The sequence below is a fragment of the Plecotus auritus genome (genome assembly GCF_963455305.1).
Source record: "Plecotus auritus genome assembly, chromosome: 7".
Lineage (NCBI taxonomy): Eukaryota > Metazoa > Chordata > Mammalia > Chiroptera > Vespertilionidae > Plecotus > Plecotus auritus.
The window spans coordinates 93,409,780-93,426,061 of NC_137774.1; the positions used below are offsets into that span (position 1 = coordinate 93,409,780).

At 51.3% G+C, this 16,282-nt stretch overlaps 1 protein-coding gene across 2 annotated transcripts; it reads right to left on the minus strand.

Annotated features, from left to right (window-relative positions):
• Positions 1 to 8,250: 8,250 nt before the first annotated feature.
• Positions 8,251 to 13,343, minus strand: TRIM56 (tripartite motif containing 56). 2 transcript variants are annotated; one of them, XM_080682794.1, is made up of 2 exons: positions 13,233 to 13,343; positions 8,251 to 12,184 (listed from the first exon to the last, which is right to left on the minus strand). In XM_080682794.1, the coding sequence occupies exon 2, from the start codon at positions 12,181 to 12,183 to the stop codon at positions 9,892 to 9,894; it is 2,292 nt and encodes a 763-aa protein (XP_080538920.1). In that variant the 5' UTR covers position 12,184; positions 13,233 to 13,343; the 3' UTR covers positions 8,251 to 9,891. The 2 variants fall into 2 exon arrangements, with proteins under 2 accessions (XP_080538920.1, XP_080538919.1); XM_080682793.1 differs by lacking the exon at positions 13,233 to 13,343 and adding an exon at positions 12,284 to 12,354.
• Positions 13,344 to 16,282: the final 2,939 nt, after the last annotated feature.

Genomic DNA, 16,282 nt, shown 5'->3' on the forward strand with positions numbered 1-16,282 from the left:
GAATATCCCAAATCTAATTAAGGAGACCAGGGTGAAACCTCGAAGGACAGATAAGATTGTGATTGCATTTTAGCAAAATAACCGCATTATCTGTTCCTTCTCATTGTAAGGGGGACCCAGGGAGACCCAACTTGGTGCTGTGCAAAGGAGTTGGCGCCCTGTCGTGCAGACATCAGGGGCTGGGCCTCAGAACAGGTGAGTCCCAAGGTGGCACAGGCGCCTCAGGCCATCCGGCCATTAGATCATCCAATGCCCTAGCGTTGTTCTGATTCTACGCTCAATACTTATATTCTGAGGTCCCCAGAAGAGTTGTGCCCTCTGTAAATTACTAAGCCGCATTCCGGTTTGCTGTTGTTTGTGTCCAGTTCCTGTTAGTCAGTCCTGAGATCGGTGTGTCCGTGATGTACACACAGTTAGAACCAGGTACTGGGCTGTAGCGAGCACCACAGTAAAGCCACTTGTCTACAGGACCAGCCCCCTTCCCCAGCTGGCTGAGTCTTTCCCCGACATTTTTACACTTGCTGTTTGCATTGGTTACTTCAAGGCAGGGCTCAATAAATACGTTCTGTGTGGCAGGCTGATTGATTGATGCTTGGGGTGGAAGGAAACAGCCCAGCCCAGGTGTTTGGTCTCCAGAAGGTATGAGGAGAAGGCCCATGGTCCTAGGGGTGAGGGGAGAAGAAATGAATGGATATTGACTGAACACCCCTATGAGCCAAGCACTGGCTGAGTACGTTTACATTCTTTATCTCATTTATTCGCCCTGGAAGCCCTGTGGTGTATATTACTACATCAGTTTCACAGATAAAGAATGGAGGTTCAGAGAGGTTAAGTGACCTGTGCAGAGGTCACCTGGTGAGTGAGTGGTAGAGCTGGGATTAAATGCAGCTCTCTTCAGCCTGAATCCCTTTCTGGGGGGTGGGGAGAAGACCCCAGAGGGAAGGTTCATATACCTTCTGTGTTAGAAGAGGGGCTTTGTGGCAGAGAGGTAGACAGGGCCTGGAGGCCCTCCTGGAGGTCTCTGCTCCTTGCCCACGCCCAGCATTTGCCCTTCAGGCACAGACTTGGCAGCTGTGTTCCTTGATTGAGGATTAAATGGTAGGAAATGAGCTTCAGGGAAATTCCAGTCTTGATTCTTCGATGAGGTGAAGGCTGGCATGATGCCCTGCCTGGGAACACCCTGACAGCATGTCCCCCCACCTCCATTTGCTTGCAGATCACAGAGCTACTCCTCCTTCCCTCAGCTAAACACCAGCACAGATGCCCAGCCCCAGCCACAGGCAGAAACCCTGTGAGTGATGCGTGGCGCTGCTTCTCCAACATTGGGACACAGTCTCCCTGACACACCCCAATCCAGCTTCCGCCTGCCCTGGTGACCCACCTGTAGTTGCTGCTCAGACATCTCAGTTCCATCCCCTTCCTCTCTCACTGCCTCCCCAAGCTCTTGGATGGAGGCAATGTGGCGTTCTATGTCCTGAGCATGGATATGTGTGTGGGCCTCTGGTCCCTGCAGCCTTCTCCCTGCCCCTGATGTTCTTGGATCTCCATTCTTTTCTCCAGGGATCACTAGGAGCAAGTGGCTGGACAGAGGTAAATGCCAGCTCTTGCCTGGCCTGCGCTACCTCTTCGCTACTCCTTGGCAAAGCACTGTACGTGAGGCTTTCTGGGGAAGCCACACCCACATCATCTTTGTGGGTGAATACTTTTCTTTATCTTCCTACCACCTTCTCATATGACCTCATTCCACACCCAAAAGCTATCTCTGCTCCAAAGTGCAGCTTCCTTTTAGCTGGAAAGACTTTTCCTGGCAGGAGAACCATGAGGCTCAGAGGCAGAGAGGGGACTGGGAGCCTGGCCTGGCTCTCTCTGCTCTGGCCCTGCAGAGCCAGCATGGGGAGGAGACAGTGTCTGGGATCTCTGGTGCCTTGGGGTGGGCAGGACCCCCCTATGTTCTAGCTCAGCTCCAGGTAGTGGGAAACCCATAGAAAAGAGTTCAGCCTTCCCCAGCTGGGGCTTGGCAGCCTCCCAAGCAGTCTGTGGGGTTGTAGGGAGCGGGGTGGTAGGGAGTTGCCTGCAGGATCAGCACAGCTCCACCCCAGCTCTGCAGAGCCCAGACAGGGAGAGCTAGGCCCAGGGTCTCCAGTCCCCTTCTCTGTCCCCAGGCCTCCAAGGTTCTCCCATCAGGAAATGTCTTTCCAGCTGAGGAAAAGCTGCGCTTCGGGGCAAAGGTATTTTCTGGAGGTATAATGGGCTCACGTGGGAGGTTGGTGGGGAGAGTTATAAAGAAAAACATCAATCAGCGAAGATTATGAGGGTGTGACTTTCTTGGAAGGCCTCCTGGGCAGCTCCTCGCCAGGGAGTGGTGAAGAGTTGGCCCTGGCTGGCAGCAGTTGGTGCTGGCCTCTATCCAGCTACTTGCCCAGCTCCTGGTGATCTTGTTTGTGTTGCATAACCTCTGTCACCTCACCTTCCTCACCTTTAAACCAGGGATGAGAGTAGTATCTGCCTCTTGGGACTTCTGAGGGGACTAATTGAGTTAATACATGCAAAGGGCACAACAGGTAGAGGGGCCTGGTCAGAGTAAAAGCTCAATAGACACCATTCACTCACTCACTCATCTCAGAAACTATTCTAAGGGCATATCAGTGTACAAAACAGGCCAATGTCCTGTCCTCCCGGGGCTTGTCCTGTCTCTCCAGGGTGGATATTGGGGGAGGAGACAAACAACAAACAAGAAGCAGAATAAATAATGAAATGGAATAGTACGTTAGGAGGTTAGAATGCTATGGGAAAAAAAAAAAGTACAACAGGGAGATTATTACCTTTTTCCCAGAATTTGGGTAACTGAACTCTTATTCATGTCTCCCTTCTAAGGAAAAGAATAAACCTTTTTTGCCTCAGGCCATGCCTGATGACAGCTGCCGTCTCCTCCCAATGTATCTGACACCCATGCCAGTGACTAGGTTTTAGCAGACTCACTCATGTGTTCCTTCAACCAGCAGATATTTATGGAACACCTGATTATGGAATGCTCAACGTGACTCATAAGTTCTTGTCCTGAAGGGTCTTGCAGGTGAGGAAATTGCTGCATGTGATCAGGCTTTGGAGAAGGGCAGGCAGGTGTGGTGGAGAGCAGGGGGCAGTGTGTGCCCCGCACGGTGTGCACCAGCCCATGGTGCCAGCCCCTCCCTGGACTCAGGGCTGTTCCACCGCAGCTTTCTTTGGCTGTTTTCTGGTAAGTTGATGAATTTCCCAAATTTAGTATTGAAGGGAGGGAAAATATGCATTGTTATTTCTGAGGGGGAAGAGATATTTTCTAGGTTGACCTTTGAGCAAAATCAAGGCCTGGGATCCCCATCTCACCACACCCCCTCAGAGCGGGAAGGGATGCTGTGACCATCTATCCAGTGTGTGCCCAGCCTGTGATGTTTATAGGCCTCCTCACCCCTATAGTGTGGCCTCTGCTGCCCTTATTTAAAGGCCGGCCTGATCCTGGAAGAGCAGTGAAGGGGAGAGAGGCCCTTTTCTGCAGATCCCACGGCTGTGGGAAAAGGAGGTGGTCCTGATGCTTCCGGGGCGTTGACTTCTTGAATGCAGAGAAGGAGAGACTCAAGTCTGAGGGAGGAGGCTTGGCCACATGGCTAGGAAACCCAGGCCGTGTGTGTCTGACCACAGAAGCAGACGCGCCGCCTTGGGGTTTGGAGCTGGGAACAAACCGTTCTCTCCACAGTCAATGCTCACATGGACCATGGTGATCTCGCCTGCACCCGGCCCCCTCAGCTGCTGAGTCATGCTCCCTGGGGTTCGCAGAGGCGCAGCTCCAAAGCAGGCTGAGTCATTAGATGATGAATTGTGAAATTCTTATTCAGGCTGTCACCACGGCAGCAGTGGGCCCTGATCCACACCTCCTGTTCCCCCACCAAGCTTCTCAAAACATTCTCCCCTCACTTGTCATTCCATCTTCATCTTAGGGGGCCCTGACAGTGAGCACAAGACAGCAGTAGGATGCGTAGGGGTATCCCTGAGCTTCCCTTCTTGTGTCTGGATTCTGGACCTATTATAGCAATAGGGGTCTGGTCTGTTAGCGCAGGAAAGAACCTCAGATCTCATTTTGTTCAACTCATCTGCAAACAAGGAAACAGGAGACACATGCTCAGGATTTAGAGCTGTTTGGAAGGTCAGCTTTGGAGTCAGAATCTAAATCTACTTCGCATGAGCAAGCCTCGCCAGGCTTCCATGTCCTTGTCTGTCAAATAATGTTAATGTTCCTACTTTGTAGGGGTTGAGGTTGCTGGAAGTCATGAGTGAAAAGCACAGGGAGGTGGGTGCTCAATAGCTGTTTTTTGATCTGTATTAGATGGGAGCCTGAGGCTATGTGAGTTAGAAATAAGGACCTGAGGTCTTTCTTTTTCCTGCTCAGGACACTCAGAGGGGAGGGGCAGGAGAAGGGGGGCGGGGAGGAGGCTTTGGAGACAGATCAGAGGAGGTAGGGTGGGTTGGGCCAGCAGGCAGATATTTCTACAGCCTGGTACCTCCCAGCCCTGCAGGGGCCACTGTGAGCTTGCAAATGCAGCATGCTAGAAGGTATTCCCCATGTTCATTTGGTTTCCCCAAAACAGAAAGCCAGCAGAGACCAGAAGTGGGCACAGCTACCCTGACCTGGGCTCCTCGCCCAGTCATACCTCACCTGAGCATTCATGCATGCAGTCCCGCTGGGCCAGATCACTTGCTGGCTCCCACCAAGCTTTAGCCTAGAAGGTACACATTTCTGCCTGGAGGGCCCCTCTGCTACAAGCAGGAGTGGCCCAGGACAAGGCTGGGACCACAGATGGTGACTATGCCTCCCAAGTACTGGTTGGCATCTTTGGAGCTACAACAGGGGTGGCCATGATATATTTTCCCTTTGCCATCTGGGCCTGGGTGTTAACAGTCCCCCATACCCATGAACCACCTGAGAAAAGGTTTAAATTTTTATAAAGAATTTATTCAGCAACAGAATAAAGATATAAACACAACTGAAGGAATGAGAGATTAAAACAAAATTTTCAGCCCATTTCAACTAAAAGAAATTTACTGGGCTGACACCATAGATAACGAAGCCCCAATTACAATTTCAATCCTCTCTTGGCTGAAACGCCAACCAGTTCAAAAGTTCTCCTGAGACAAGTCAGGCTGCTTTCTAAAACCTCCCAAGGCTACTTCCTGATTGCCTCTTTATACACAGGCCCTTCTCTATTTGGTCCCAAAGATTCCTCACCTGGGGCTTCAGGTGAGGTCCACCCTGACCCTGCTGCACCTTATCCACTCCTGCAACCAAAGGCATCTTGGTCCCTCAAAGATCCTTTTTTGCTTTTGTCCTGATCCATTTAATTAAACTATACTTACTAACCAGTTGGGTAGGATGGTTCTGCTACCTCTGGTTAAGTTACCAATCTTCCTAAGCCTGCACCGGAACTTGGTCTTCCTCTTGCAAGGAACATTTTCACGTGCTCTCTCTGGCAGCTCTCTGCCCCAGCTAATCCAAGACTGCATTCTTCCCAAAACAGAACTCTGAACTCTTGTCCAGTCTCCCATTTAATTTATGGGATAACTCTAGCTCCCAGCTGACCCGCCAAGGACAGATGGTCAAGTCCCTTGATCTTGACACCCACCCAGCTCAGGTCACCGACCTCACCAATTTTCTTGGAAGATCTCTGACTTCTCTCTTGGACTTCTGCCCCTGTGGAATTTTATCTCTGTAGATTTATTATATAGCATGGCTTTATAGACACAGTAATAATAAGACTACAATGAAAGGAGAGCTATTCCCTCCCAAATTATATTTTCTCTAAAATTATCAAGAGATTTGGCCACTCTCGCCATTTTGAACCTCTAAGAATCTATGATTAACGGTCCTTCATTAGTACAGTCTGGTTCTCAGCTGGCTTTTAGGAATAGCATTGCATCTAAGCAAGCTGGCCATTGGTCCCTCCTGCTCCTATAGTCACGGTTGTGTTATAGTATATGGCATCTTCAAATAACTGCTGGAATGCAAAATAAAATCTTCTCCAAAGGAAAAAAAGGTAACTGCTCTACCCAGATGTTGAGCTTTTACCTGCAATATGTGCACATAACATCTCATTCAAGCTTACACTGACGTAAGAGTATTAGGTTAGTACAAGTGAGTTGAACTTTTTCTAACCAATACCTCAGATTTGAGCTTTATGGCATACAAAATACAAAATAAGTCTCTCTACTTCTCACCCAGTCCTCACAACCCTGTGAGGTGGGCATGGTGGATAGTATTATCCCCACTTAACTGATGTAGAAAAAACTGAGGTTCAGAGAGGTTAGGGAGCTAGACCAAGATAACAGTTAAGTGGAAGAGCCAGCACTCAACCCAAGTCTCTGCTTCCTCATTCACTTTTTTAGGTGCAAAGTACTAGTATATGAAAGAGCTTTTCTTACTCCCTTTCTCCCTAACTGAATGAATGGCATTCTCCTTTCACTAGTACATGCACAAGCTAGAGAGTTCCAAACAGGAAAAGGAATGATTGACCAAGTTAATTGTCGTGGTCCAATGAGGGTGGGGATCTTAAGCAATGTTCCTGATTGCTTAAGATCTGTAGTTTAACCAAGAACTCTTTCCCTCGCTGCTGAGTGGTGCTTTCCGTGGGTTTCGTTAAGATTCCCAGGTCACAGTTAAGATGCTAGGGATTCTACCTTTAAGTTGGCTCAATGCTATACTCCCCATCTATTTCATATTTTGTCAGTGTTCTGTGCCTTCCCACCCCCACCCCTTAGTGAGAAAAATTTAGAATTTCTGTCAATCTTCCAATGCCTGGCTTTCCGGGATGCTTACAGCTTCCTGAAGTCACGTGGCTCCTGTATGTCTGGAGCATCGGGATTTTCTTCTTGTAGTCAGGTGGCAATTCCTCTCTAAAGGTCTCTATTCCTGGTTTGCCTCCTGGGTGAGCCGCTTGGCTGGAGCCATTTCACCAGCCAGGTCCTCGGCATATGGTTCTTAGACAGCTCTGTAGAGCTGCTGCTCCAACCTGAAGATGTATGATTCCCCAGGTCCCCCTCCACACACATAAGCAGGACACCCCAATCTCAACTCTTTTGTGACTGGGAGCTGAGCCACGCCACCCCACTGTCCCCTCCCTAAGCATATGGTGGACAGTGTCCACAGTGACCCCTTGCTGGGGATTTCCCATAAGCCAAGGTTTTGGACAACTTGGTTTGGATAGGGCTATGTCATTTAAGGTGGCAAATCTCTGGTATCTTACCACTGTCCCATCCCTTTTCACAGATATTAATTCATTTCACACATGTGTGACTGAGCACCAACTATGAGCCAACGTTTTGTTAATTCTGCAGATAGAGCTGCAAAGACAGACCCTCCCCACCAATGCAACTCATCCTATACTAGCTGGTTCCTTAGAACCACCATTTGGTTTCCAGTTGGTCTGAATTAGTTGGCAAACTCAACACGACCTTCCCCTGCCTTCTGAGCACTCCACAATGATCTCCCTTAGGGGATCACTGACCTCGGTAACCCTTCCCAGAGGGTTCCTTGTCAGTCACCAGACAGACCCCTGCTCTGATGGCCTTTCTCCCTGCCACGTCCATCCAGCTGGTACTCTCCCCCGACTCCTGCCCCTCTTCTATCAGAACAGTCTCATTTGTGCTAAGAGACATATCCATTAGCAAATCCAGTAGCTATTCTTGAATATCATTTATAGAGGTGTATTTTTAAAGTAAATACCCAAGCATATATGTTACTTAACATATAAACATATGTTAAGTATGTTACTTAATGGACAAAAATAACTAAGTAGCAATGTGCATATATGAGTAACAACAGCACAAAATAACTCATAAAGAACCCAATCTCCCACATCACTGACTATTTACATATTTTGAACCTATTTCCACTCGGTAATGATTCAGACATACTTTCACCTTGTTGCTATCATCATGTGATCATAATCCAAATTCTTTTTTTCTTATGATTACATCACATAACATATTCTTGTAAATAGTTTTCATAGTTATCATATGTGAAGGCAGTAGCTCATTGTCCTAACAGACCACAATCTACTTAGCTGTCCCCCACAGCTGAGCAGTTTCCAGTCAAGACTATAATTTATAGGGTGGCCACAAATATCTCTGTGCAAATACTTTTTTTCTTTTGAATTATTTTCCCAGAACGTATTCCCCATAGTGAGATAACTGATTCTTACAGTCTTTTTTTTTTTTTTTTTTTTTGGTACTCTTGTCAAGTATTGCTAAAATTCTCTCCAGGAAGCACCATTTTATACTGCCAGGAGTCTGTTTCTCCACGACATATTTTTAAAATGTATTTCTGATACATGAAAGCGGCTGACCTTTAAAAATCGTTTTGCTTAGTAGTCTTGGCCTGTGTGTGTTTCCTCCTGGGCACACAGCCTATTTGGTCCTCTGACCAAGTAAGATATGTTGGTCACTGCATATATGCAGGCTCAGCTCTTACTCAGATCAATTCTACAGATGCAGTTTTCTCATCTGACTGGTTTTTAAAATCTTCATTCTTTGCTGTACACATTTCAATTTTTATATAATTGAATTTGTTCACCTGGCCTTGAAGATTTCCCCCATCACGTCAATAAACAAGCAATAACCTCTCCTTCCCCATGCTCTGCGCTTTTGATTTGGACTTGTCCTAATACCCCTGGTTCCCTCAAACACTCCATTGTCCATGATCCTAACATTACGATTCCCTTAGGTCATCGCTCGACAGCCCCTGGCTAAACACGTCCACCTCAGTTCCACCACTGCCATGACCTATGCAAAGAACCAGTGGTTGTGGTTCACCTCCAAGTAGGTCCTTCCCTCCGGTTTTCACTCCTCCACCATCCTAGCCCCACTACCAACTTCTTAGGGTTTCCAGCCGTTGTCTCCCCAATCCCACAGCAGGCCTCTAGGGTTGGGTTGTTGGCCCCAGCAGCAGTGGCCTACCAAAGGACACATTCCCTCACCCCTTAGTTCAGCCAATGAAAGCCAACATTTCTCCAAAGAAATTTTGCTGGAAAACTAAGAGGAAACTAAAAATAGACCCCAGGAAATGTAAAGATATAAACACAGAAGAGATTTTACATCCTACGTAAGTCTTGGCTCAGAGGTGGCGGAGGCACCTGGGGTCCCCTTCTCTCACACTCAGAACCCCGAGCAGCGGACTCGGACCCTGCCAGGTTGTCTTCTAGCAGCATTCTCTTTGTGGACTTTGAAGTAAACACCTCTTAGTCTGGGCTGGCACCTGCACTTGGTAGCCCATGAAGCCCACCCCATACTGCACTGGGGGATGCCATTATCAGAGAAGCGCTGCCGTTTCAAAATCCCAGGCCTCCTCTGACCTGGCGTGTCCCTGTTCCAATCCGGGGAGAGCCAGTTCTCAGTCCTTCCAGAGGCATGTTCCTGACACACCCTGAGACCTTCTGGGCTCGGAGGACTTCTGCCCACCTCCCCAAGACTCCCGCTGGGCTCCTCCACCAGGAATCTTTTTTTTTCCCGAAGAATGCTAATTAGGATAAGCTTACAAATCTCAGAGACTTAAACTATAACAACAGTAGCAGAGGGGGTGGCGGTGATGGTGGGAGCAGTCACCCACAAAAAGCAAGAGGTGGTTAACTTCCAGCACCCTGCCAGTCCCTCCTCCTCTGCTTCTGAGAGCTCTGGTCATGCCCCAAGCCTTGGTCCCTATCTCTGCACACCCCAAAAGGGGTTGGCAGTGTGGCATGTTACATGGAAAGGTTGCCAACACCTGCCCTCTGGGAAAATGCCCTCGTCCACCACCTCCCTGATAACCCTGCCTCCCTCCTCCTGCCCCACTCCCTCCCCAATCCCACCCAGTTCCACCCCAGTCCCAGCCCTTTAACTGTCAGGAGAGCGGACCCGAAAGATGTGGATGGTCCCATTACTGAGGGACACGACCAAATACCTGCCATCCACCATGGTGGTCACCCGGGGCTTTTCCAGGCCATGATAGGCTGTCAGGAAGTCGCCTAGCAATGACCCCTTTGGGTCCAGGATCACCACCTTGTTGACCTCTCGGAGAGTCAAAAAAATATAGCCCTTCTTATCCACAGACACGGAGCCTGGCTGGCAGCCATGCAAGCCTGGTCCTCCGTACTCCCCAATCACCTGACCCAGCCCATCACAGACTACCACACTATTCTGCTGCCAATCTGACCCCACGAAATTGCCCTGGGGACTGGTGGTCAGAAACACCAGTGCCCGAAGGCCTCGGTTGGCCTTGCCCCCAGGGATGAAGCGGGTGGCCAGACTGCCTTCCATGTTGTACACCTCCACGTGGCCCGACACACTGACAGCCACCCGGTCCCCACTCGCCATTGCAGCCACCGCATGGCTGGCCTGGGACAGGCTCAGTGCCCGGCGCCACTGCACCTCACCATCAGGGCTTATGAGGTACAGCCGAGCCCCAGCTGAGAAGGCCACCGCACCCTGCAAGGCGGCCACGCTGCACGGGGAGCAGCCCTCAGGGACAGGTATAGCGCCTTTGTAGTCGCCATTAAGGGAGAAGCGCTTTAGAGCCCTGTTCTGCTCATCAGCCACCAGGATCTCCCGGGGGCCAAAGGGACAGAGCCCAGTGATCCGGGGAGACCGCTTGTCTCCAGGCATCCGAGTGGGAAAGCTGCAGGAAAAGATGGGCCTGGGGAGGAGGCCAGAGCCCTCCAGATTGGGCCCGGGCGCAGGGCTGGGCTCCCGGGAAATGGACTTGAGCCTGCCTTTGAATTTCCTCTTCTTGTTGGATCTGCCGCCCCCTGCAGTCTGGACTTCTCCATCTTCATGAGGCATCTGGGATCTGCCTTCTCTCGGGGTCTGGGCTCTGTCTGTCTTTGGGGTCTGGGCTCCATTTTCCTGGGGCATCTGGGTTCTGTCCTCTTTTGGGGTCTGGGCTCCATCCCTTCTCTGGGGCTGGGCGGCAGCTTGTCTCTCCATCTTGGCTCCATCCTCTCTGGGGCTCTGGGCTTCCTCACCTCCCTGGCTCCCAGCTCCATCCTTCCCACTGTCCTTCTGGGACTGCTGATTCTCAAAGGAGAGCCACAGCAGGTGGCTGTTCTTGTCCAGGAGCCCAGGATGGAGCTCCAGCTGGGGCAGCAGACAGGGGGCTGGTCCAGGCATCCAGGGACAACCCTGCAGCTGCCGGAGCCTCTGGGCAATCGCCCCCTCCAGCGAGAGTATCTCGGCCTCACGACCAAGGCTGAGCACCCGACGGGCAAAGGCAGCCGCAGCCCTGGCCACCTGCTCCCGGCTCTCCAGCTCTCCCAGCCTTTCCCGAGCAGCCTCCTCAGCAGCCTCCACGTGGGCCCGTAGCTGCCCCAGCACCTCCTTCTTCTGGGCCAGGAGGGCCCGGAGAAGCCCCTCAGCAGCCTCCTCCACCTGTGTTCCCACCCTGGCCGCTTGCTCCCGCAGGCGGGCTAAGGCTTCCTTTTCCACCATCCGGGCAGCCTCTAGCTCGGCCAGGTTCTTGTCCACACCTGCTAGTAACTCCTCAAGGCCTGGTCTTCGGGCACGCACAGCTTCAGCCAGGGGCAGGCAGGGGTGGTCCAGGTGGGGATCCAGGCGACACTCACGGCACAGTAGCTGGGAACAGGGCTGGCACAGGAAGCGCAGGGCCTCTCCTGGGTGCTGGGGGCACTGGGCTGCCTGGCGCTCCCGGGCCTCCTCGTCATACCACCCTGCCCTGTAGCCCACCAGGTCCACCACTCGGTGGGTGTGAGTCTGCCGGGTGCAGCGGTGCCCATCGGCACAGGCCTGGCACAGGTCATCAGCACAGTCTAGGCACCGGGCTGTGGCTGGCCCCCCGGCACTGGCACCCCCCATCAGGGGGCACAGTGCACAGGCTGGCTTTCCTGCATGCAGGTCTCCACCGGCCCGAGCCCTCACCAAATCCAGGAGCCCATTGACAAAGAAGTTGGTCTTGAAGGCGGCCACGCCTGCTGGTGGCACTGGCACGGTCTCGCGGCACTCAGGGCATCGGAGGTGGCCGCTCTCGGCCAGCTGAGCGAGGCAGTCCTGGCAATAGGTATGCAAGCAGGGCAAGGTTTTGGGCGCCCGCAGCTGCTCCAGGCAGATTTTACAGGCCAGGAAGTCGCTGCTCAGGGCCTCCAGAAGGGAGGGCGAGGATCCTTGGGACACCATGCTGCAAGCCAAGAGTCAGGATTAGAGAGCAGAACGCACCACCAGCCTGCCCTCCTGCCTCTCCCCCTATGCTTAAGCCCCACCAGGACTGGAGAATCACCTGAATGGCCAGGAATTTTCTTCTGGTCTTCTGAGTTCTCTGGCCATTTGCTCTTGAGCCAGGGAGCTGCCCTTCTCCTTGCACACATTCAGCAAATATGAAAAAAGACAGTGCTGCTTGCATGTGTTAAGAAATATAAGAAATGACAAGACCGAGAAGAGAAACCCCTGGTCTCAGAGAGCTAACAGAGTAATGACAGGCCTTGTGGTAAGTGTGACCCAAGCCCCCTGTGAATAGGTCCTGGGGATCCTGCTGGGGCCGAGGTGCTGGGGTGGGGGACACAGTGGAAGGTCCAGGTGGGCGGAGCTGTCTTGATTCCTGGCGTTTGGGGCAGTATAAGGGGCCCCAATTTCCCTGGCGCATACACCTGTCTTCTAGACCCTGGGAGTGGCTTCATGGGTAGTGGGGACCCCACTTCATGCCCTGACTTCCTGAAATGGGTTCTGGAGCAGGCAGCAGGGAGGCCTAGGGGAAGGGAATGCCCTGCCCTCTCCTTCCAGCTGCTGGGCCTGAGGGTCACAGTAGCCTTTGCCTCAACTCCTAGAGTCCTCTTCTTTCATTCTTTCCTGCTGCAAGAGGCCCTCTGCTCTCCTAGAAACCTCTGAAGGGTCTGAGATGCGTGAGGTTCATCTGGGAATCCTCCCAGGTCCCAGTGGCAGTGAAATACTGAAGGGACTTGGGGAATTTCCCCCAAACTTCCGGAAAGTGGGGGCTGGGGGCAGAGCTCAGAGAGTGGGAAGGGGTCTTTCCCAGGGAAGCCTCAGACCTCTGGTCCCGTGGGGTTTAGTGGGGGGGTGCTCCTGCCCAGCCTCCCCTCTCCTCCTGACTTCCGGGTCCCTCTCCCCGCCTCCCCCCCTCCCTTCCTCTTCCTCCCGTGCTCTCCCTCCCTTCCCCCAACTCCCTACAGTTTAGCTCTTCCTTCAGCTCCCCTTCCCCTGCCTCTCCTTACCTGGCTTGAGCTGACCTTGGGCTCCAGCACCAGGAGTGGGGGGCCGAGGCCTGGACACGGCTGTGGCAGGGTGCCTGGAAGAGAAACAAAACTGAAACTAACTGTACTTGTGCAACTTCCGTCCCAGCTCCGGGACACCGACTAGCACAGCCTCAGGCCCCGCCTTCTTCCCGGCCCCGCCAGGACCTCTTCCTGGGGGGGGTGGCCCACCCCCATCAGAGCTCGGCCCCCTCCAGGAGGCTCCGGGGTCTGCGGGTCAGTTGTAGCCTCAGGACTTGCTCCGCTAGCTAAGCATGTTTGTACTTCTGAGGGAAAAAATTAGAGATCATCTGTGATTCAGACCCCAGTTCTCAGGCCGGTTTCCAGTGCTGCACCTTATCTGCAAATCCAGTCCTGGGTGAGGCCCTTGGTGCCTTAACCTTCTGTTGAGCTATGGGAGAGTCTGTGGGAACCAGATAAGGGGCCTCCATCTGAGGGGTTCAGCAAAGGCATCCTGGAGGAGGCGTCCCTTGAGATGAGTTTGAAGAGTGACCAGGAGTTTGGGGGTCGCTGGAGAAGAATACAGGGAAGAGTGCTCTGGGAAGAAGGAACAGCAAGTACGTGGACACAGAGGAATGAAATGGCACAACTCTCCTGGGTGGCTCTAAGTAACCTAAGATGGTTTGTGGGAAGGGGACATGTGAGTGGTGGCCCACGAGGTTATAGAAGGAGGCAGCATGGCCAGATCATAAAGGGCCTTATGAATTGCATGGAGCCTTGAGTTTCATCCAAAAATCTAAAAGAAATCACTGAAAGATATTTCCCCCAACACCTTATGAAAAATTTGAAGCACAAGGAAGTTGAAAAGAATTGCAAGAAACACTCCTATACTCACTACTTGGATTCTGCAGTTAACATTTTTACTATAGTTGATTGATTCATCATATATCTATTCAGGTACGCACCCCTTTATCCACAATGACAGGATTTCAGCAGGAAACCCAACTGATGAGAGCGCACTCACAGCAGCTGAGAGAACAGAGGAAAGCCTGACTACAGGGCCCAAGTGAAAAGTGTGTTTAGGGGGGGGTTCGGGGGCGAAGGCTGGGAGCCGGGAGCGGGGGGGGGGGGGTAGGGGGGGGGAAGGCGGTCTGAACTGACCCTGTGGCAATAGGGACAGAGAGAGGATGGAAGCCCCAAATGTAAATTACTGTGGAAGGCAAAAGAAGCCAGGGGACTCGTGATCAGCCCTGGGAGTGAGGTAAGGAAGGAGGGCAGGATGCCCGTCAGGTTTTGTAGGTCTAGAGGTCAGGAGGGAGTGCTGGGCTGGAGACTTTTTCTTACATCTCCAGTGTATATCTATGGTTTAGATGAGGTCACTCAACAGTGTCCAAAGGGAGAAGAACAGGGCTGAGATGGCACTACGGGGAACACAGACATTTAAGGGCAAGTGGGGGAGGGGTTGGGGCTTGAAGGAGTCACAAGTAGTTGCCAGATGGGTAGGTGGAAATCCAAGAGAAAGATCACAGAAGTCATAGCTGGAGAAGGACCAGTGATGTGGAATGCTACAGACCAGAATGTCAGCCAAGATGAGGACAGAAAAATGTATTGGCATAGGTGTGCCCCGAGTGTATGCATACACCTGCACATGCGCATGGCCTCTGAGTGTGCACATTCAAGAATGATTTGTTGAAAGCCTACTGTGGACAGACAGTGTGCCATGCATTGTGGAATATACAAAGATAAACAAGATATGCTCCCTGCCCACAGAGAGTTTGCAATCTAATGAGGGAGGTGAAATATGTACATGGTGCAATACGAGACAGTAAGACAAACGTCATATTAAGATTTCAAAATAATCACCACAACTGCTTCCTTTTATTGGGTATTTAGCATGAGCTTGACATGGGGTGTTGCAAACATATCCTGATTTAATCCTCACAGTAACCTGGTGAGATAAGTATCATTATTGCCTTCATTTTACAGGTGAGGAAACTGAGTTAGAGAGAGAAAAAGTGATTCACTTGAGGAAGCCACATAAAGTGCTATGACGATCCAAACGAAGGAGAGTTTGTTTGCTTCTAGAATGGTGGTGGTGGTATAGAAATCAGGAAGGCTTCCTAAAAGAGGAGACATTACAGTTACTGCCCTACCCTGCCTCCCTTAATGTTGAACAAAGCTTAAAGGGTCTACTGTGTGTGGCCAGGCCCCAGGATTATAGTTTCTCTACTTTAAGAAAAGGCTCCTAAACCAAGTGATAACTCAAATACAGCTAATTGATAAGCATTACTGAAATTGGACAATCAGTGGCTCTGAGCTGCCTGTCATTACTTGAGCCGATTAAGCAGAGACAGCATTGAATCATATATGAGCATTTATTCCAATAATGCAAGCAGGTAATGGGAGAGCAGCTGGTCATCCACAAAATCTGCTTCCCCCACCCCCCACCCCCCATAAGCCAGCTGTTTATATTGGGTAGAAGGACAAAAATTACATGGGGAAGTAGGCAAAAGAGATAAGAATGGGTATGCAAAATGGGCAGTTTACAGGCAATGTGGGCTGGGGGTTGCCAAAGCCTTGGGGTATTCAAGGGGCTGGTGCCTCTGGTTTCTGCAACGAGGTTGTTAATTTTTCCATAATAACTGGCAGCTCCCAGATGTAGAGAATGGGCTGAATTTCCAGGTAAGCTCCCAGGTCCGCCGCCCACCGCCGTCCCCCCCAACCCTCCCCGCCCCGCCCAGCCCGCAACTCCCAACCAGGTTTGGAATGTGCATTCTTTAATCAGAACAAAACAATCATGGTTAACATAGCATGATTAATATTTATTATAATTATAACTAGTCCCCAATATTCAATTTTTGCCCCTAACATTACTATGGAGACATGTGCAGGGGAGAAGGAATTGGGGGTTGGGTGGAAATAGTTGCTGGAGGCTGAGGGCACCTCAAGATGACTCTGGGGGAAGGTGGTTGGTCTGAAGGTGGTTGGTCTGCTTGGAATGCGGTTGGGTGGAGAGTAGAGTCAGGAAATGGCAGCTGAGCAGGCAGAACAAACTAAAATTTCCTGTTTAG

Excerpts from the sequence above, each read along its gene's own strand:
- TRIM56 (XM_080682793.1), bottom strand. The coding sequence starts at position 12,330 with ATGGCCAGAGAACTCAGAAGACCAGAAGAAAATTCCTGGCCATTCAG. Across the intron at positions 12,185-12,283 it reads GAAAATTCCTGGCCATTCAG|CATGGTGTCCCAAGGATCCT; the intron begins GTGATTCTCCAG and ends CTTGGCTTGCAG.